Below are 21,224 nucleotides of genomic sequence, written 5' to 3'. Positions count from 1 at the left end.
TATTGTTCTTTCTTTTTGTGCCGATGTTTCACTCCACAATAAAATCCACAACTCTCAAACATTTGGCTCTTTTTCTAAGTCCACACACTCATCTGTGACTATAGATCCAGTTATATGAATCAGTGTCAGTGTTAAATGTGTTGATGTTGATTTTTTGCCAAACTTTCTAATCATTGGTGTTGGAGCTCTACGGGGAAGTGATGTGAATTAAAATTATTAATAATTATTATTATGACAAATTATTATTTTTTAGATCAAGTTATCAGGCAGATATATTCATATTTTCTTTTATTTTTGTAGGTTTCTCTTTTGTATATATATCTTTTGTATTTTGCATGACAGACAACTGAAGTGAAACAAGTGAAACTCGGAAGTATCAGTGATTCTTATCAAGTATTCTTCATTTGGCACACGGCCCGACAAATGACTGTAACAGAACTCTGTAAAGGTGAGAAACAGGTTTGACAATAATCCATCTCTGTTCAGAACAGACACACCTCCCTTCATGATCACTGATCAGGAAACAGAACAGAGGAAGCAGCTCTGTCTTTTCACGACACGTCTTCATCAAAACAAGATGACAAAATTATTTTTGTTACTTCTCTTCTGTCAAGTTTCATCATCAGGTAAGATCACAAATCTTTACTTTTAGCTCTTTGTATTTTCCTTGTGCATGGCTCAACAACAAACTCTAGTTTAGTCTCACTTTGACCTCAGTCTGATGTGTTTGAACTGAATCTCACTGAAATACCTGATGATGTGTATTTATACTGAATATATAAACCTTGTTTGTCCTGCAGTGAAACACTCCCTGAAATATTTCATGACTGCATCTTCTGGAGTCACAAACTTCCCAGAGTTTGTGGCAACTGCAGTCTTTAATGACATTTTGTTAGGTTACTGTGACAGCAACACAAAGAAGATAGAACGAAAACAGGACTGGCTAAAAAAATTAGCAGAAGACAATCCTCAGCAGTTTGAGTGGCACAATCATGAGTGTTCTCAGAAAGCGCCAAACTCCCTCAAGGTCAAGATTAATGATTTGAAGCAGCGCTTCAACCAAAGTGGAGGTAAAATATTTATTTATATTGTGTTTGACTTTTTCCTGCTAAAATGTTTCACATCCTTTTATTGTTGTCTGTCAAACAGATTTAGCTTCTATTCTGAACATGTACTCAACTCACATGTGCACTTTACAGACATCTGCAAGATATTTAGAGCTGAGACTGCAGGTGTCACACAGGTGTGACTTTGATTAAGAGACTGATGTGAATAGAATGCAAGAAGACATTCTCACTTTGAATACTGACATTGGAAGTCATCTGTCAATTCATAGAACATTAGCTACTGTCTTTCATGGAAAGTTCATCTGTACATCAAACTTACTTACAAAATGTCTCTGTCTCGCACTCAGGCGTCCACATTTTACAGATGATGAGTGGTTGTGAGTGGGATGATGAGACTGGAGAAGTTCGTGGTTTTCATCAATATGGTTATAATGGAGAAGACTTCTTATCATTTGACCTGAAGACATCAACATGGATCGCTCCTAAAACACAGGCTGTCATCACCAAACAGAGATGGGATGCTGACAAAGCTAGAATAGAATACAATGTGATTTACCTCATACAGATTTATCCTGAGTGGCTGAAGAAGTATTTGGACTATGGAAAGAACTTTCTGCTGAGAACAGGTAGGATCACATGACCTGAAGTGTCATTGTATCATCACTCCAGTCAGTCTGATATGAACTTGTTTTTGGCTCTTTGTTTTGTAGTGGTCAGATTTGAGTTAGTCCTAAACAATCAGTACAGACTGACATTTCTGGATGCTGAACATTGACACTGTGATCTTTCTCTGTCTGCAGAGCTTCCCTCAGTGTCTCTCCTCCAGAAGACTCCCTCCTCTCCAGTCACCTGCCATGCTACAGGTTTCTACCCTGACAGAGCCATGATGTTCTGGAGGAAAGATGGAGAGGAGATTCATGAGGACGTGGAGCACGGAGAGATCCTCCCCAACCATGATGGAACCTTCCAGATGAGTGTCGACCTGAACCTTTCATCAGTCACTCCTGAAGACTGGAGGAGGTACGACTGTGTGTTTCATCTCTCTGGTGTAAAGGACGACATCGTCACCAGATTGGACAAAGCAGAGATCAGGACCAACTGGGGTAAGACTGGGATTAGAGGGTGCTGAATGGGACTGCATGTTGTTTGTTTGAATCTAGTTGTGAAAAAAAAGTCATAGAAATATATGAATAAATCCTTAGATGGATGTACTTCTGTTCTAACCTGCTTTATCTGGACCAGTTTGATTTTTTTATTTAACAGAGAAGCCGAGTCACATGACCGTCCCCATCACTGCTGCAGTGGTTGTTCTTGCTGTCGTCCTCATCGGTGCTGTCACTAGATTCATCATTTACAAAAAGAAGAAAGGTGAGTGTAACTGCTAAGCCTAAAACTTTAAGCAGCTGTGGGCTGCACAGCGGGGTGAAGAGTGTATGTGCGTGAGTGACTGCTGAGAGTCACAGAAAATCTCTAAATGAACCCCCTCCAACTAGTGGCCACTAATGCCAAACAGTATGTCGTATCAAAAAGCAGAAATGATCGTCGGCATCCTCATCTTGTCGACCATGTGAATGCCGAATTTCAGTGGCTAAAGTTAAAAAATGTGACCTGGGGAGAGAGAGAAAGAACAGGTGACCCGTGCTCCTTTGGGAAATCTCTACTCTCCAATTTACATGGGAGTAGATGGGGCTGTGGGTGGGTGATCTTGGTGCATCAGTGCATCTCCCGCCAAAACTATAAGTCTGACAGCTTCAGCAGTGATATTGCTGCGTAGTCCACAAATGTTCCTACATTTCTATGTATAAATTATTTCTGTAGAGTGACATTTGTGGCCACGAGAGCTGTTTGTAAATGTATTTTTGGACAAATTTTTCTCTCCCTCTCCACTCTAGCGATGATGTCACCCACTCTAGCTCTGGAACATTCTACCAATACATACCCATTGTAAACTTTGGTGTGGTTTTTGGCGATTTTTGGCAAAACCGTTTTGGCAAAACGCTTAGAAAAGTCTAGCATACCATTCCCGGTCGAGCCAGTTGTTTTGATACCTTTTTTGTGTATGTGTAAACCAAAACTGCGGGAGGAGTAGCACTGAAATTCCTAGAATATGCAAGAATAATAAGTATGGGGAATAGTGAATAGTGTGCCTTGCAGGCACACTCAATCATTATTTGACTTCCCTGAACTCAACTATTTGAAGTAACAACAGTAACTGTGTAAGTCATGATAATACGACTATACCATGATGATGTGGGAGAGAAGTGATGAGAAAAGAAAGAAAGTAAGGACTAAACAGAAGGAACAGAAGTTTGAGTGAGTAGAAGAGAGGATCATATTTACTCACAACTGGAACTGAAATTATTTCTCTTTTGATTTCAGCCTCACATCCTCCATCTCGTAAGTAGAACTTTCATTTTATTTTAGATTTAGATTAGATTAAAAAGTGTTTCACATTATTGTGCAGATGAAGTTTCATAAAAGTTAATAATAATTATAATGTTTATAAAAGTTCAGTGCAGGATGAGTGAACTTTACACAGTTTAACAGTTTGTTTCTGATCTTACAGCTCCTGACAGCTCTGAGCTCTCTGAGAATCTGAATCCAGAGACTTGAATGACAAACACACTCAGGGAGTTTCCTCATGTGTCATGTGACATACATATAGACCAAATCAGGCATTGCAGTGACCTGTGTTTTTACACTAAAAAAAAAAAAGCATGCTCAGAAAATCAAGAAAAATAACTGAGATTTTGTGTCTGTTTTTGACACTGATGCAATATTTCCTCTTAAAGTTTCTAACCATGTTAAAATAGTGTATTGTGTTTGACACATTCTGAATATTTTATGATTTTAAAACAACTTAAAATCACCTCTTGTGACAGACAGTGATGGTGGTTAGATTACTGAGCGGGTCATGACATTCACATGAAGTCACTTATAAAGTCAGTGGGGTCAGTCAGTGTAGTTTATCCTGAGCAGATATGATGTAAATATAAGGCTGGCTCATACTGCAGATTATCTGTTTCCTGCTTGGTGAGTGATGGATTTTAAACTAGCTTAAATATTGAACATGATACTGTGGGCATAAGGAACTTTTGTCACATTTTACTGTGTATTAATGAACATAAATTAGTCCAAATCAAATGTATTGTTCTTTCTTTTTGTGCTGATGTTTCACTGCACAATAAAATCCACAACTTTCAAACATTTGGCTGTTTTTCTAAGTCCACACACTCATCTGTGACAATAGATCTAGTGATATGAATATTAACTGAGCAGTCAGTATTCTCACAGAGTAACTGGATATAAATTTTGATATTAATGTCAGCTCTGAGCAGAGGTAGCTCTCAGATAAGGTTTTCTTGGCTTCACATGAACTCTGGCAGTACAGGGTAAACAGCTAGCCGATATCTGTGTATATATAAAAAAACGCCCTTGATCAACTTCAATGTGGACTGACGTGTAGAAATTTTTTTTACATCAAGCCTTCAGCATTTCAGAGCAAATCTCCACACCTGTAACACTTTTCCTCTGAGGAGCTCATATGATATTGTCATAAATTCATGTTACTGTTTAAAGCTGAATTCTTATTGGCCAGAATGAAGTTTTGGTTCACTTATAAAGAGTCTTAACTGGTGCACATGCCTCATACAGTAAATGACACATGCCCTGTCATTTGGTCGTGTAAATATTAATCGTGTTATTGATCTAAGGTTCATCTTATTTACTGGAGTTTCCATTGCATAAAAACCTCATGGGATGGTAATCATTGGTCCAGGTATTAGTCTAACCCTCAGGTGTTTTTTCTCTGGGAAGCGGCCATGGTATAAGCAGGATAGAGCTCCTCGAGGAGTCCATTATAATTAATCAATGGTTTCAGTTTATGTGAAGTTAGTGTAGCCTGAGTTAAGTTCTGTTTAGTTGCCCCTTTTTTATGGACCCATAACTTTTCTGAATTGTTTTAACATATAAACATAGCCAGGAATCTAATAATTCATATACTAAAATGTTCACTTCATTGTTCAAAAAGGAGACATCAAAACAATCTGTGTACGGTCATAACAATCAGTGCCACAAAACTTTCTGAGTGACTTCATCTGGTACACTCCCATCTCTAGTCAGAACAGGAACACCTCCCTTCATGAGCACTGATCAGAAAACAGAACAGATGAAGCAGCTCGGTCTTTTCACAACACGTCTTCATCAAAACAAGATGAAAAAAATATTTTTGTTGCTTCTCTTTTGTCAAGTTTCATCATCAGGTAAGATCACAAATCTTTACTTTTATCTCTGTATTTTCCTTGTGCATGGCTCAACAACAAACTCTAGTTTAGTTTCTCTTTGACCTCAGCCTGATGTGTTTGAAATGTATTTCACTGAAATACATGATGATGTGTATTTATACTGAATATATAAACCTTGTTTGTCCTGCAGTGAAACACTCCCTGAAATATTTCATAACTGCATCTTCTGGAGTCACAAACCTCCCAGAGTTTGTGGCAACTACAGTCTTTAATGACGTTCTGATAGGTTACTGTGACATCAACACAAAGAAACTAGAACTAAAACAGGACTGGATGAAAAAATTAGCAGAAGACAATCCTCAGCAGTTTGAGTTCTACCGTATAGCGTGTTTTCAGAGCCAGCCAAACAGCTTCAAATCCACAATAAATGATTTGAAGCAGCTCTTCAACCAAAGTGAAGGTAAAGTATTTATTCATGTTGTGTTTGACTTTTTCTTGCTAAAATGTTTCACTTCCTTTTATTGTTGTTGGTCAAACAGATTTAGCTTCTATTCTGAACATGTACTCATGTGCTCACATGTGCACTTTACAGACATCTGCAAGATATTTAGAGCTGAGACTGCAGGTGTCACACAGGTGTGACTTTGATTAAGAGACTGATGTGAATAGAATGCAAGAAGACATTCTCACTTTGAATACTGACATTGGAAGTCATCTGTCAATTCATAGAACATTAGCTACTGTCTTTCATGGAAAGTTCATCTGTACATCGAACTTACTTACAAAATGTCTCTGTCTCGCACTCAGGCGTCCACATTTTACAGATGATGAGTGGTTGTGAGTGGGATGATGAGACTGGAGAGGTTCGTGGTTTTAATCAATATGGTTATGATGGAGAAGACTTCCTATCATTTGACCTGAAGACATCAACATGGATCGCCCCTAAACCACAGGCTGTCATCACCAAACAGAGATGGGATGCTGACAAAGCCGGAATAGAATTCATTGTGAATTACCACACACAGATTTATCCTGAGTGGCTGAAGAAGTATGTGGTCTATGGCAGCAGCTCTGTGGTGAGAACAGGTAGGATCACATGACCTGAAGTGTCATTGTATCCAGTCAGTCTGATATGAACTTGTTTTTGGCTCTTTGTTTTGTAGTGGTCAGATTTGAGTTAGTCCTAAACAATCAGTACAGACTGACATTTCTGGATGCTGAACACTGACACTGTGATCTTTCTCTGTCTGCAGAGCTTCCCTCAGTGTCTCTCCTCCAGAAGACTCCCTCCTCTCCAGTCACCTGCCATGCTACAGGTTTCTACCCTGACAGAGCCATGATGTTCTGGAGGAAAGATGGAGAGGAGTTTCATGAGGACGTGGACCACGGAGAGATCCTCCCCAACCATGATGGAACCTTCCAGATGAGTGTCGACCTGAACCTTTCATCAGTCACTCCTGAAGACTGGAGGAGGTACGACTGTGTGTTTCATCTCTCTGGTGTAAAGGACGACATCGTCACCAGATTGGACAAAGCAGAGATCAGGACCAACTGGGGTAAGACTGGGATTAGAGGGTGCTGAATGGGACTGCATGTTGTTTGTTTAAATCTAGTTGTGAAAAAAGTCATAGAAATATTACGTATGAATAAATCCTTAGATGGATGTACTTCTGTTCTAACCTGCTTTATCTGGACCAGTTTGATTTTTTTTTATTTAACAGAGAAGCCGAGTCACATGACCGTCCCCATCACTGCTGCAGTGGTTGTTCTTGCTGTCGTCCTCGTCACTGTCACTAGATTCATCATTTACAAAAAGAAGAAAGGTGAGTGTAACTGCTAATGTGACCTGGGGAGAGAGAGAAAGAACAGGTGCTCCGTGCTCCTTTGAGAAATTTCTCCTCTCCGATTTACATGGGAGAAGATGGGGCTGTCGGTGGGTGATCTTGATGCATCAGTGCATCTCCCGCCAAAACTATAAGTCTGACATCTTCAGCAGTGATATCGCTGCGTAGCCCACAAATTTTCCTACATTTCTATGTATGAATTATTTCTGTAGAGTGACATCTGTGGCCACGAGAGCTGTTTGTAAATGTATTTTTGTACAAATTTCTCTCTCCCTCTCCATTCTAGCGATGATGTCACCCACTCTAGCTCTGGAACATTTTACCAATACACACCCATTGTAAACTTTGGTGTGTTTTTTGGCGATTTTTGGCAAAACCGTTTTGGCTAAAGAAGCTCAGAAATGTCTCAGCATACCATTCCCGGTCGAGCTGGTCGTTTTGATTCCTTTTTTGTGTATGTGTGACCAAAACTGTGGGAGGAGTAGCACTGAAATTCCTAGAATATGCAAGAATAATAAGTATGGGGAATAGTGAATAGTGTGCCTTGCAGGCACACTCAATCATTATTTGACTTCCCTGAACTCAACAATTTGAAGTAACAACAGTAACTGTGTAAGTCATGATAATACGACTATACCATGCTGATGTGGGAGAGAAGTGATGAGAAAAGAAAGAAAGTAAGGACTAAACAGAAGGAACAGAAGTTTGAGTGAGTAGAAGAGAGGATCATATTTACTGACAACTGGAACTGAAATTATTTCTCTTTTGATTTCAGCCTCACGTCCTCCATCTCGTAAGTAAAACTTTCATTTTATTTTAGATTTAGATTAGATTAAAAAGTATTTCACATTATTGTGCAGATGAAGTTTCATAAAAGTTAATAATAATAATAATAATAATGTTTATAAAAGTTCAGTGCAGGATGAGTGAACTTTACACAGTTTAACAGTTTGTTTCTGATCTTCCAGCTCCTGACAGCTCTGAGCTCTCTGAGGAACTGAATCCAGAGACTTGAATGACAAACACACTCAGGGAGTTTCCTCAAGTGTCATGTGACAAAAATATAGACCAAATCAGGCATTGCAGTGACCTTCAGCCTTTTTAAATCGAGCTTAAGACCCACTTTTTTAGATTGGTGTTTTATTCTGACTAGGGCAGTACTGTTTCTCAGATGTACTCATTCTGTCTGCTCCTTTCTATGTATTTCTGGAATGCTTTTAATACCCTGCAGCACTACAGCACCTTTAATTGTATTTATTTGTTATGTATCTGTTATGTATGTTATGTATGTATGTGTATGGTTTATGGCTTTGTTGTAAAGCACTTTGGGTACCATTTGGCTATTGTAAAGGGCTATACAAATAAACTTGATTTGATTTGATTTTGGTGAGTGATGGAATTTAAACTAGCTTAAATATTGAACATGATACCGTGGGCATAAGGAACTTTTGTCACATTTTACTGTGTATTAATGAATATAAATGAATCCAAATCAAATGTATTGTTCTTTCTTTTTGTGCTGATGTTTCACTGCACAATAAAAATCCTCAACTCTCAAACATTTGGCTCTTTGAGTCCACACACTCATCTGTGACTATAGATCCAGTTATATAAATATTAACTGAGCAGTCTTATCTTAATATGTTTTATTATAAGCACTTTACTTCACTGTTCAAAAATGAGACGTTGGTTTAGTCTGTTCAGTTTGTGTTAAGTTAGTGTAGCCTGAGTTAAGTTCTGTTTAGTTGCCCCTTTTTTATGGACCCATAACTTTTGTATGTTTTGTGAATTGTTTTAACATATTTACATAGCCAGGAATCTAATAATGAAAACATCAAAACATTTGTTTCAGAAACTTGCCACAAGAGGGCAACAACAAGTGTAAACTGTGAGTGAGTCCTCAGTGAAGAAACAAAGCAAACAGACTGAAACACACTGCCTGAACATGTTCTTATGTTCAGCTGCTTAAGCAGGTTGGGAAAGGAAATTTTATTAAGTCAGATGTAGAAAAACTTCATTATTACTATTATGCTGTTAGTTACAGAAATAAGTTCAATACATATCTTTTGATTGCAGGAATAGACATGCCTCCCTTCATGAGCACTGATTAGTAAAGAGAACAGATGAAGCAGCTCAGTCTTTTTTTCCTAATTTGATTAATCTTGAAATATAATTGATCTTACTGTACTGTTCTTGTACTTTTGTTTTCTTGTACTATACATTTCATAGGTTCAATCTAATGTGTAATGTTGAGGTATGAACGTTTACAGGTCCAGTGTGTAAGAGACGATGTTTTTGTTATGTCAGAATGAGCCTTTTATATCTACAGACATTGCAGGTCCTCTTCTAAGGAGTCCGCAATGTTAAACCACCATGTTTGTACAATATTTCAGAACGGACAAACTAAACACTGGATCTAGATAGAGACTTAAGTGTTTCCATTTCATGACACCAGCTCAGTTATTTGTGTATTTGTGTTCAAATGTCATTGTGGTGGCCTATTGATTGGGACCTTCAACAACATGCTTCTGGAGAAGTGGAGAAGTCATCACTTGATGACACTGTCGGCCACAGTCTGCCTCCTGTCACGCACAGCGAAGCTCTACAAGTCTCACCAAGTCGGCCTTAACCATCTTCAGGTGGTCAACGTAAATGAGGAGACAGTCATCAGTAAGAACCTCAGACACTTGTGATGAGTACCAGCAAATCTGAGGTGGTTATTTTATTGCTAAACAGTCTATTAATAAATGTTTATTTATATTTAAAATGCAGAGCATATAGGCCTAGGGATATGAAATAAACAGTATACGATTATATAAGACAAGTCATATGAAAGAGGCCATCCTAGCACCTCTGTACAGATGAGGCATGGTAATTTTTTTTATGCAGACATTTGGTCATAAACCACCATTTGTACCTATTTTGACCTGATGATGATGATGGAAATGTAAAGTCATGGGGTTCAAAGTGACTGCAGTTCATATTATATTTATATATATATTTGACAGGATACATGAAAAGTTTGACCTTCTAGTAGTGCCAGAGGAAAAGTTGGGGAATTACTAAAATCTGTAGGTTTTCTCCTTTACACAACACAAATATCTACATAAAAAAAAAACTTAACTTGGTTTGTTTAAGATTTTTATTAGTTTTAGTTGGTTAATGATTTCCCCTAAAAGAAACAAGCCTTCCTTTCCGCCTGAAACTTTTCCGATGGGTTTTAATCATCATAAGCCAGAAAATGATGTCAGGATGAAGAGAGGATGGTTGCTGAGATGTGATTTTCTCTGGGACATCCTGCATGAGAATTCATGCCTTCTTTCCAGCCTTCTGTGCAGATTTGGTGACCTTTCCAGTGCCGAGGTCCTTCTTCACGACGGACTTGATGACACCAACAGCCACAGTCTGCCTCATGTCACGCACAGCAAAACGTCCTGGGAAAAAAAAGACATGAACAGATGAGTTAAAATTTCATGTAGCGGCACTGCAAAGAGGCTAAAATGTGTCAAGTGTTGAAAAAGCTATGGCTGAAAGCAGTTGAGATGTCAGTAAAAGTTGAAGCACCAAAGATAGTTACATTATATAGGAATTACAGCATGTGTCAGTTAGCATGTTAACAGTGAAAGTACTTGAAATGTCAAAGTAATGTTTGAAAAGAAGCGTTTTACTCACCCAGCGGAGGAAAGTCGGAGAAGCTCTCAACACACATGGGTTTTGAGGGTTCCATGTCGACCATGCAGGCGTCTCCGGATTTGACAAACTTGGGGTTGTCTTCAAGCTTCTTACCGGAACGACGGTCGATCTTCTCAACGAGCTCCTTGAACTTGCAGGCAATGTGAGCTGTGTGGCAGTCCAGCACGGGGGAGTATCCTGCAGAAATCTGGCCAGGATGGTTCAGGACGATGACCTGCAGAGAGAGAGAGACGTGGAGGGATTTAAGATCTAAGATCAGTGGTTTCCAACCTTCAATCAAGGATTGGTTGGTGATGAGACAGAGAGAGGGAGGTTACCTGTTGGGTGGTCTAACAGTGAGACTAAACAGTGTTGTTGTGTTGTGCTGATCTGGCTAGAAAGGTTCAGGATGATCTGAATTTAGAAATGTGATGAGCCCTTTCTTAAGGCCCAAGGTAAAGGTGATGCAGTTCCTGCTGTTAGTCAATAGAGGTCACCAGATGTTTATGTTTACCTGTATCTGACTCATTGAAATGATCAGTAAGGCAGAGAATCTTGTAAAATGTTGAGTTGAAATCAATTTTTCAGTCTTGTGATTTGGATTTTAAAAAGAGGTTTTATCTTTCACTGAGTGACCTATAACCATCATTGTGTATAGTTTAAAAAAAGGTTTTTCTAAGCCCCTTAAAATCAAGAAGGCCTCATGAGAGTCCTTGAAACTTCTTGAAGATCAGGATCAGGATCAGGACCAACAAGTGGGGAACTACTGTATTAGAAAGAGGGTGTCAGGTTGTGTGGCACCTCTGCTGTACATGCAAACTGTTGTGTTGCCCATCAGCTTGCTATGTGTTTGGTGAGAGTTGTGAACTTTGTCTTTATGTTTTTCCTCCTGTTTGTAAAGGTCACCTTGGCAAAGGTCGGCACTTCCAAGTGCTTTTCTAGTTGTATTTTCATGTTTGCTCCGACTCACCTGGGCTATGAAACTTGCAGACGACTGGGGAGGATTGTTCTTGCTGTCACCAGCCACGTTTCCTCTGCGGATTTCCTTGATGGACACGTTCTTGACATTGAAGCCGACGTTGTCGCCGGGGAGAGCCTCTGGCAGAGACTCGTGGTGCATCTCCACAGACTTCACCTCAGTGGTCAGGTTGGCGGGAGCAAAGGTGACGATCATACCGGGCTTCAGGACACCAGTCTCAACACGGCCGACAGGTACAGTTCCGATACCTTGGGAAAGATGATTGGTTTAAGTACAAAAGAAATATGGTATCATGATTGGGGTTGCAAATCATTCCACTGTCTTCAAGCAACATGTCTCAGTTCTTACCGCCAATTTTGTAGACATCCTGCAGGGGCAGACGGAGGGCCTTGTCGGTGGGACGCGTCGGTGGGAGGATGGCATCAAGAGCCTCCAACAGGGTGGTTCCACTGCCGTTACCTTCCTTGCACTCAGTTTTCCATCCCTTGAACCAGTTCATCTAAGAGAAATTCAAAGTGAGACATCAGTCCATGTTCTCAAGCATTTTTTTGATTACACTAATTGAAAATATCCTCACCTTGTCACTGCCCTCAAGCATGTTGTCTCCGTGCCATCCAGAGATGGGGACAAAGGCAACGCTTTTGGGGTTGTAGCCGATCTTCTTGATGTAGGTGCTCACTTCCTTGGTGATTTCCTCGAAACGGGCCTGGCTGTATGGGGGCTCGGTGGAGTCCATCTTGTTGACTCCAACGATGAGCTGCTTCACACCAAGGGTGTAGGCCAGCAGGGCGTGCTCACGGGTCTGGCCGTTCTTGGAAATACCAGCCTCGAACTCACCAACACCAGCAGCAACGATCAGCACGGCACAGTCAGCCTAAAATGAAAGTTACAAAGAGTTAATGTTTAAAAGCTCTAAAGCAAGACAGCTAAGTTTGAGCTTGCAGTGTATCAAACATGATTTACCTGAGAGGTACCAGTGATCATGTTCTTGATGAAGTCCCTGTGTCCAGGGGCGTCGATGATGGTCACGTAGTACTTCGTGGTCTCAAACTTCCACAGAGCGATGTCGATGGTGATACCACGCTCACGCTCGGCCTTCAGTTTGTCCAGCACCCAGGCGTACTTGAAGGAGCCCTTGCCCATCTTTTGTGGTTAAGACGACACAAATAGAGAAAGAAAACAAGAAGAATAAAAGACGAATCAGTGATTGATCATTTTTGGTCTCATTTTGTGTCTTTTACTTTTACTATAACATTCCAGTATTTGTTACTTTGAGTTTTATTACAAAGTATATTATAACTCACACCCTTGAAGTTATTCCATTTACCAAACTAGAATACTTTTATTGAGACTTCTAATTAATATTTTTATATTAAATATTAACTTAAGTAATATTACATATGGTGATATTTTAAGCTTTTTTTGCCTGTCAATGTTCAAATTTAATATTTGTGTTTAAAAAAAGTAACTTAAACTACTTTAAGCAGAGTATTTGTTGTTGTTCAACAGTAGGTGGCAGCCGTAACTAAACTAAAATTAGGGAGAGAAATTAGGGAGTGGTAACTTCCGCACTGCCTCACAACTTTTCCACACGTGTACTATCACACTTTGTGTGTCTTAATGGCCTCATTGTTTTACATATGCTGTGTATATGTGTTAAAAATCTAAAAAAAAGTCAAAGGTAGTCCATTAGTGTCTCCATAACAAACCTCGGCGGCCTCCTTCTCGAACTTCTCAATGGTTCTCTTGTCGATTCCTCCGCATTTGTAGATCAGATGGCCGGTGGTGGTGGACTTGCCGGAGTCCACGTGGCCAATGACCACGATGTTGATGTGGATCTTTTCCTTTGCCATTTCGATGTACTAGTTATAAACAACGTGTAGATTAGTTATGTTGACTTTGAATTTAAATCAGGTGAACCACTGTCTGGCTCCCAACAGTTGTCTCGCTAATTTACATTAGCTGTACCGGCTAATTAAATCAAACCAAAGCAAAACTACAAAAGTAACATGTCACATTATGGTACAAATACTTCATAAAAAGTTTTTAAAAAACAAAAAACAGAAAAAAACCTTATATAATTGGCAAAAAAAAAAGGAGTATCAAACATAAATGGGCCCTTGGTATATTGGATTGTTACTGATGTATAAGCATGAATAAATGTTCAAGGTGGACCACGTCTTTGTGTTCAATCTATAACAAAGCACCATATTTTATTTCTATGTTTTATATCATATATTAATCTGAAAAGTGAAGTTATTTCCACTTGTATAATACACCTACCCTTCGTGGTGATGCTACTTTTATGTTACAAAAGAATTTTAAATATCATCAATCAACAAAAGAAAAGTACCGCTTTAAGAAAAACCTAAGTCACAATTTTTATTCAGATGAAACAAGAAGAAACCATTTAAAATCTATAAACTACAATAGAAACCATCAGTCTATTAGAAAGTATAAGATCATGGTGGTATTACATAAGTCTTCTCATATAATCAAATAGGTTAGTATCGCCTGTACACACATTAGATTGTATAGCTCACTAGGCAAGAGTGCGAGTTACATGTACAAATACTCAGTCCTTGCCTCAGCAGTTTAGGGTTTGAATCCAACCTCTGAGCAACCTGTTTGGGGAATGCCTGTCTCTCTCTCATCACCCTTTACCAACAAATTCCCAGTAGATTCAAGATTCAAAAAGCCCCATAAATATCCATTTTAAGTGTTTTATCTCACCTGGCTGAAAACCTGAACGGAGGTGGGCGATGCGCGTCTGCTCTTGCTCACTCTGCACTTTGTAAAAGGAAGAACTAACCTGACGACAATGCTTTATTCTCCTCCCCCACCTGGATCACCTGGTCCTGGTTGACGTTTCAAGTTTTAATAGGCGTTTGCTACACCCTGTTATTTTCACAACTGGTTTGCACACTGCACACACTTACTTGTTAGACTAGTTATATCAGTATAGTCTTGTCTGTTCAACACACCTTAAAAACTTGTCTGTCATATTTGGTAGCACAAATGTCTCTTGTGAAGCTACATGCATTCATACCTCTGTATCATCTTCAAATCTACAGAAACTAAGAGAGGAAAATGTGTTTTGACCTTCAACAACATGCTTCTGGAGGAGTGGAGAAGTCATAATGAAACACCAGAGAAACATCTTCATTTGGCAATGTTTAAGATTTTTATTGTTTTGGTTTCAACTTAATTATGATCATAGCTTCCCCTAAAAGACACAAGCCTTCCTTTCCTGCGGAAACTTTTCCGATGGGTTTTAATCAGCATAAGCCAGTCCTTGAGTAGAGAGCTCTGCCTCAGAGAAGATGGCGCTGGGTGGCAGGGAAGAAGAGGGGATGGGGTGGCCCGCTGCTGCTGAGACGTGACTTTTTGTTGGACGTCCTGCATGAGAATTCATTTCTTCTTCTCGGCCTTCTGTGCAGACTTGGTGACCTTTCCACCAGAGGCAGCCTTCTTATCGACAGACTTGATGACACCGACGGCCACGGTCTGCCTCATGTCACGCACAGCGAAGCGACCTAGGAGGAGGAGGAGGAGGAGACGAGTGAGAAAGGAGGGAAACAAAGGAGCCGTGAGAGGATTTAAGATGCCTTTGACATGAGTCTAATGGGTTTAAGGTGCAGCTTGTGGGTGGTGAATGTTCAGTGCACGTTATACTGAAGATAAGTGCTTTTTATCTTTTAACTGAGCACAAAAATACCTGTAACTCTGTAAAAGAGTTAACAGAATAGCATTTTAAGTTAATTTCATGCATATCTGTGTACTTGTATATAACTTTTATTTTACTTTTTAAAAAAAAATAGATTCTGATTCATGACTAGTCATCATTAAAAGCTTATAAAAAATCAAATGAATGGTTTTCCTGTCAATTAGATTTGTGATATTTTTTTTACAGCACCTTGTTTTATATTCACACCAAACGTTAAGTTTGTCATGGTGAACATATTAGCAAATAAGTGTCTCAGTATACATCCAGAGCAACGCCATTAAAGGCGACTTGGGAACTGGAGAATGGTTGGTTAGGTACCGAACTCCTAATTTGTTTGTTTTGTTGTATTTTGGGCCTGTATATGTAAAACTTGAGTGACAAAAATATAATTTTTTCTAGCTCCATCTTTGGTCTCCACCACCTCCTGAGGGAAATATCTATCTACTGAGCTAAAAGGAGCTAAAATGCACAGTAAGAACATTCCTGATATAAAAATATTGATTAGTGCATTTTCATAGTATTAGTGATAGCTCTGTTCCAAGAGTCCAAGTAAGCGTAACCAGCATGCACTATAGCAGGACTATGAAAGCACCAAAATGGCATGCAGCCATCATAGGTGTTACTAATTATACCTGTGCTTGTCCTGCCATGTAAAAGGTCAATAAAGCCTTGCATCAAATGTTCAGACAGTGCTGTACTCACCCAGTGGAGGATACTGGGAGAAGCTCTCAACACACATGGGTTTGCCAGGCACCATGGTGATGATGGCAGCGTCTCCGGACTTCAGAGCCTTGGGGTTGTCCTCAAGCTTCTTGCCGGAACGACGGTCAATCTTCTCCTTGAGCTCGCTGAACTTGCAGGCAATGTGAGCGGTGTGGCAGTCCAGCACGGGAGCGTAACCCTGGGAGATCTGGCCGGGGTGGTTCAGGATGATGACCTGCGAGCAGGGTTAAAACCTGACATTATACATGGAAGTGGACTGGGGCTTTCTCCAAAGCTTTAAACCAACGTCACCATCATTTCCAGCAGATTTTGAGTTTGTTTGGCAGAGATTTAGTTTGAGTTAATATTGTTATGTTTGCTGCTGTTTTGAAGGTCAAGAATCAACTTTTATAGTCAACTGGAAACTTGTAGATTTCAGTTAAAGAGAGATGAGCAGGTATGTTTAACTGAAAGAGCTGAGGGGGAGTTAAATGCTAACAAACTGTAACAGTGGCTGTTTGAACAATGTGGACAACCGTTGTTAATTTGCATCTTGAATTTGAATTTGCTCCTCTCTGGTTCGCTCAGACTCGCCTGGGCGGTGAAGTTGTCAGCAGCCATGGGTGGGTCGTTCTTGCTGTCGCCGGTCACGTTGCCACGACGGATTTCCTTGACGGACACGTTCTTGATGTTGAAGCCGACGTTGTCGCCGGGGAGAGCCTCAGTCAGAGACTCGTGGTGCATCTCCACAGACTTCACCTCAGTGGTCAGGTTGGGGGGAGCAAAGGTGACGACCATACCGGGCTTCAGGACACCGGTCTCAACACGGCCGACGGGGACAGTTCCAATACCTGAGACAACGGGAGACAGCATGTCTCTTTAGTTGACTTCAGAATAAAAGAACTCTTGTAAATTAGATGTGTGAACTTAGTCCTTAGTTTTTCTTCACTGTGTTGCAGACAGTAAGAGAAAGAAGCTACACAGCAATGTGTTTAGGCATGTCAGGTGTTGATTCAGATGTGGATTAAATCTACACGGTTGATTTCAACTCAGCTCCACAGCGTTGACCGGCCCATCTGGGTTAAGAAGCTGTTGTTCAGCAGGATCAGAGGCTGAACCCACACTATGACGCATCGATAACGCTGCTATAGGTGTACCTTTCAGGATTTCAGATGAGCGACTAATCTTTGTTTGGTTATGATAATTTGCATCCGTGTTTTGGTCCTGGTACGTTTTGCATAGACTATTGCCTATTTTGTTTTCCCTTCGTGGGTTTGTCTGTACGAGGTATGTATTTGTCTGTACGAGGTATGTACCCTCGTCCGGACACACCTGCTTATTACCTTGAGGCAACAAGCAGGAGCAGTGGTTCAACAGGAAAACAGCAAAGTTAATGCGATGAAGGAAGAGGAGTGGTTTCTGCGTCGTCACAGACTTGTTTTAAAAAACGATTTTCTGCCCTTGAAGCCTTGATTCATGGAACATCAGGAGCACGAGGGAGGCTCATCATTCAGCATCTTACCGTAAGACTATGAACAAATTCCTCGTCAGTTTCTTTTATTACATAGAGAATCTGTGGCAATACCTGTATTTGCATGGACTGATGTCGCATTTAAAACTAAAAATTCGGCTAATTTTCAGTGTTTCTTAGTTCATTAAATTGAGTTATTTTCTTTATGCGGCACTGCTGTGACTTTACCGTCCATCCAGCAGCATTACATTCACTCATGCTGTGAGTCGATGTTACTAAGTCCAACTCGACTCGGCTAGGTCAGAACAACTTATGAAACTGTGATCACATTAACTGTATACAACAGTAGATCTGTCAGGTGAGATTATTTTATGTTTGTTATCAGTTTGTAGGCCTAACATTACGTTGCTTCTACCTGACACTCCTTACCGCCAATCTTGTAGACGTCCTGCAGAGGCAGGCGCAGAGGTTTGTCGGTGGGGCGTGTGGGAGGCAGGATGGAGTCGAGAGCCTCCAGCAGGGTGACACCTGTGGCGCCGCCCTCCTTACGCTCGATCTTCCAACCCTTGAACCAGCTCATCTAAAATGGAGGACACAGAGCCAGAGAGAGGAAGACGGGGACGAAGAGAACACAGCAACGAGGTAAGAGCAAGAAAACATTAATTCTGCATGGTCCACCTTCAAATAGGCGTACGTGGGTTGAGTTTAGCATGAAGTCCCCTCACCTTGTCACTGGCCTCCAACATGTTGTCTCCGTGCCATCCAGAGATGGGCACAAAGGCAACAGTGGCGGGGTTGTAGCCGATCTTCTTGATGTAGGCACTCACTTCCTTGGTGATCTCCTCAAAACGTTTCTGACTGTAAGGGGGCTCAGTGGAGTCCATTTTGTTGACTCCAACAATGAGCTGCTTTACACCCAGAGTGTAGGCCAGCAGAGCGTGCTCGCGGGTCTGACCGTTTTTAGAGATACCAGCCTCGAACTCACCAACACCAGCAGCAACGATCAGCACGGCACAGTCAGCCTATATCGAAAATTATGACACAAAAATCAGATTTAAAAGCACTGAATGTGGTTCAAACTTTTGAGCTTGCAGTGTATCAAACATGATTTACCTGAGAAGTACCAGTGATCATGTTCTTGATGAAATCCCTGTGTCCAGGGGCATCGATGATGGTCACGTAATACTTGCTGGTCTCAAACTTCCACAGAGCGATGTCGATGGTGATACCACGCTCACGCTCGGCCTTCAGTTTGTCCAGCACCCAGGCGTACTTGAAGGAGCCCTTGCCCATCTTTTGTGGTTAAGACGACACAAATGGCGCAGGAAAAAAGTAGGAATGAGTCAGGGGGATTTAACTGTAGAAAATCATGCTTTGTCACTGTGGAAAAACAGCAAACGTCCTCTAAAACGACTTCCCAATAGACCTCAGAAGACTAAAGTTCCTGTTAATTATTGGGATATATTACGGGACTAATTTAATGAAAGTGAGTTGACATATTAACTTGTCAGCAACAAGAGCTTAATTTGGGGCTTAAATTAACATATTTTAAACTCCCCTTTTTCATTCACAAAATACACAAAATAGATAAATAAATTAGCCTAAAGTCTCAATAAACTCAATAAAATATAATCTAAGGCTGGAAAAGCTTGCTGATTTAGATAATAAAATATCATATAATGAAAGAATGAATGAGTTACAGAGGCATTTTCCTTTTTAATATAATTTGTTTGTAGCTTTACTTATAATTTGTTTAAAGCCTACTCAAACAAATCAATGTTTTACATATAATTTGTTTGAGTTAAGTGTGTTTTAATGTGTTTGTCTAGTTATTTGCATTGTTTTCTACTTAGTAAGTATCTATCTAGTTATAGTGGTGTGGAAGTAAGTATGTGTATGTATTCATGCTGATTCTCCAGTAATGCAGCAGCTATATTAACCCTTTTTAAATCAATGAATTAAGCTTTTATGCATGTTAAACTCCAGATTTTAACACTAATATGTGGCAGTGAGCAGCACAGTACACATCTCATAACAGTAGGTGGCGGTTTTAACCCAGTAATACCAGTGTTACATCCACCACACCCGTTTCCCCACACACACGTGGGGGTGACACGCTGTGTTCTGCCTCCATGCTGTCATATGTGCTGCAGTGGGCCGTTTTTTTTTCGGTGTCTCCATAACAAACCTCGGCGGCCTCCTTCTCGAACTTCTCGATGGTTCTCTTGTCGATTCCTCCGCATTTGTAGATCAGGTGGCCGGTGGTGGTGGACTTGCCGGAGTCGACATGGCCGATGACCACGATGTTGATGTGGATCTTTTCCTTTCCCATTTCGATGTACTAGTTTATAAACAACATATGGAGTTTGTTATTGCGACTTAATACATGAATAAAAGCGGGACCGCCACCTTTGAGGTTGTGACTCAGCTATAACTGAAATCAGTTGCTCGCGAGCTGGTAACGGTTAAATAAATTAAACTATAAACACCATAAAGTAGTTATAAAGGACTTAATATTGAACATATATCAAGTTTAAATTTAAGAGCTTTCATAAAAACAGGCTGACACAGAAACGTGACATGTTTATCACGCAGTACATCTTGATTTCCGCCCCCCAACCTTGTCGCAACTGCGGCATTTAGCGGCCGGCTAACGGTCGCCAACTGTCAAGTGACCGTTAGGAATTCGAAAACGTCAAAGCGCCAAAGTCTGAGCGACTTAATACACTTAAAAATGTCGCTTCAACTGACTCAAGAGCGACATAAATGACTAAAAATTTTAAGTATTATGTCGTTTAAGTCATTTTCGGTGCTCGTGCCCGACACTTGATGAGTCACGCGCCATGTGCTCGACAGACCGGCCTCCATGTTGGGCCGCGGTGCGCAGAGCCGCCATGTTACCAACTGATGCAAGCGCGCTCCACTGCATAAGACAGCACTGACGCGCGTTCACGATGGTAGAAAGGGGGAAAAAGCACTACCATGACTGGCAGAAAGACAGACTACATGTCTATAGCTCAAGTTCATGGTAAACGCTCCTAATGAACGTGTTTTTGGGGATTATATTAAATCTTTTTTTAGATAAAGCCGAATCTGCCACATTTACAAGTCTGGATTAAGAAAAATGCAAGAGGTGAGCCAGCATGTCTACCTTATTGCATGTAACAAACTATTATTACACAGCTATGCAGCAGCATCTTGTTTTTAGTCTTACATCCAGGCAGTGATTTTCTAGCTCAGAGCAATATTGCAGTTTTAAATCCCCCTGCAGTGACAACAACCTGAGCTTCCTGCATAAACATGCATTTAAGGGAAGAAAAATTACGAGTGCAAAACTGAGATTAAAGAGATTTCTACCAACCTGTGCCCAGCAATGAACGAAGACGTCCCTGATTTAGAGCAGAGGGGAAAAAAGGACAGAATGTGATCTGCCCAGAGTTTTTATACGGAACCAGAGGAGAGGGAGGGCTGCGCTTGCTCTTGTTGCTGTCAGACAAAAAAAAATAAGGGGTGCTATT

At 40.5% G+C, this 21,224-nt stretch overlaps 4 protein-coding genes across 5 annotated transcripts; 2 read left to right on the top strand and 2 right to left on the bottom strand.

The window, feature by feature from the left end:
* The first annotated feature begins 503 nt into the window (after positions 1–503).
* LOC113747249 (major histocompatibility complex class I-related gene protein-like) lies at positions 504–4,267 on the top strand. Its single transcript, XM_027286211.1, has 7 exons — positions 504–626; positions 801–1,070; positions 1,415–1,693; positions 1,868–2,170; positions 2,331–2,435; positions 3,447–3,464; positions 3,634–4,267. The coding sequence occupies exons 1-7, from the start codon at positions 506–508 to the stop codon at positions 3,678–3,680; spliced, it is 1,143 nt and encodes a 380-aa protein (XP_027142012.1). The 5' UTR covers positions 504–505; the 3' UTR covers positions 3,681–4,267.
* A 930-nt stretch (positions 4,268–5,197) lies between these two features.
* LOC104924415 (major histocompatibility complex class I-related gene protein) lies at positions 5,198–8,652 on the top strand. Its single transcript, XM_027286212.1, has 7 exons — positions 5,198–5,329; positions 5,502–5,771; positions 6,119–6,397; positions 6,565–6,867; positions 7,033–7,134; positions 7,931–7,948; positions 8,124–8,652. Exons 1-7 carry the CDS (start codon positions 5,209–5,211, stop codon positions 8,168–8,170), a joined length of 1,140 nt encoding a protein of 379 aa, XP_027142013.1. The 5' UTR covers positions 5,198–5,208; the 3' UTR covers positions 8,171–8,652.
* A 1,036-nt stretch (positions 8,653–9,688) lies between these two features.
* On the bottom strand, positions 9,689–21,209 carry LOC104924398 (elongation factor 1-alpha). Of its 2 annotated transcripts, none has more exons than XM_027286209.1 (8): positions 21,068–21,209; positions 19,895–20,047; positions 18,820–18,999; positions 18,432–18,728; positions 18,136–18,286; positions 16,830–17,086; positions 16,232–16,470; positions 9,689–9,755 (listed from the first exon to the last, which is right to left on the bottom strand). In XM_027286209.1, exons 2-8 carry the CDS (start codon positions 20,036–20,038, stop codon positions 9,704–9,706), a joined length of 1,320 nt encoding a protein of 439 aa, XP_027142010.1. In that variant the 5' UTR covers positions 20,039–20,047; positions 21,068–21,209; the 3' UTR covers positions 9,689–9,703. The 2 variants fall into 2 exon arrangements, with proteins under 2 accessions (XP_027142010.1, XP_019109263.1); XM_019253718.2 differs by lacking the exon at positions 9,689–9,755 and adding an exon at positions 14,968–15,342 and having other exon boundaries at positions 16,236–16,470.
* LOC104924414 (elongation factor 1-alpha) lies at positions 10,280–14,646 on the bottom strand. Its single transcript, XM_027286210.1, has 8 exons — positions 14,540–14,646; positions 13,516–13,668; positions 12,770–12,949; positions 12,384–12,680; positions 12,155–12,305; positions 11,798–12,054; positions 10,828–11,062; positions 10,280–10,589 (listed from the first exon to the last, which is right to left on the bottom strand). The coding sequence occupies exons 2-8, from the start codon at positions 13,657–13,659 to the stop codon at positions 10,465–10,467; spliced, it is 1,389 nt and encodes a 462-aa protein (XP_027142011.1). The 5' UTR covers positions 13,660–13,668; positions 14,540–14,646; the 3' UTR covers positions 10,280–10,464.
* Positions 21,210–21,224: the final 15 nt, after the last annotated feature.

This window comes from Larimichthys crocea, chromosome XIII, assembly GCF_000972845.2.
Source record: "Larimichthys crocea isolate SSNF chromosome XIII, L_crocea_2.0, whole genome shotgun sequence".
Lineage (NCBI taxonomy): Eukaryota > Metazoa > Chordata > Actinopteri > Sciaenidae > Larimichthys > Larimichthys crocea.
Note: the sequence above shows the minus strand (reverse complement) of the source record. Positions and strands in the feature narration are given on the sequence as shown.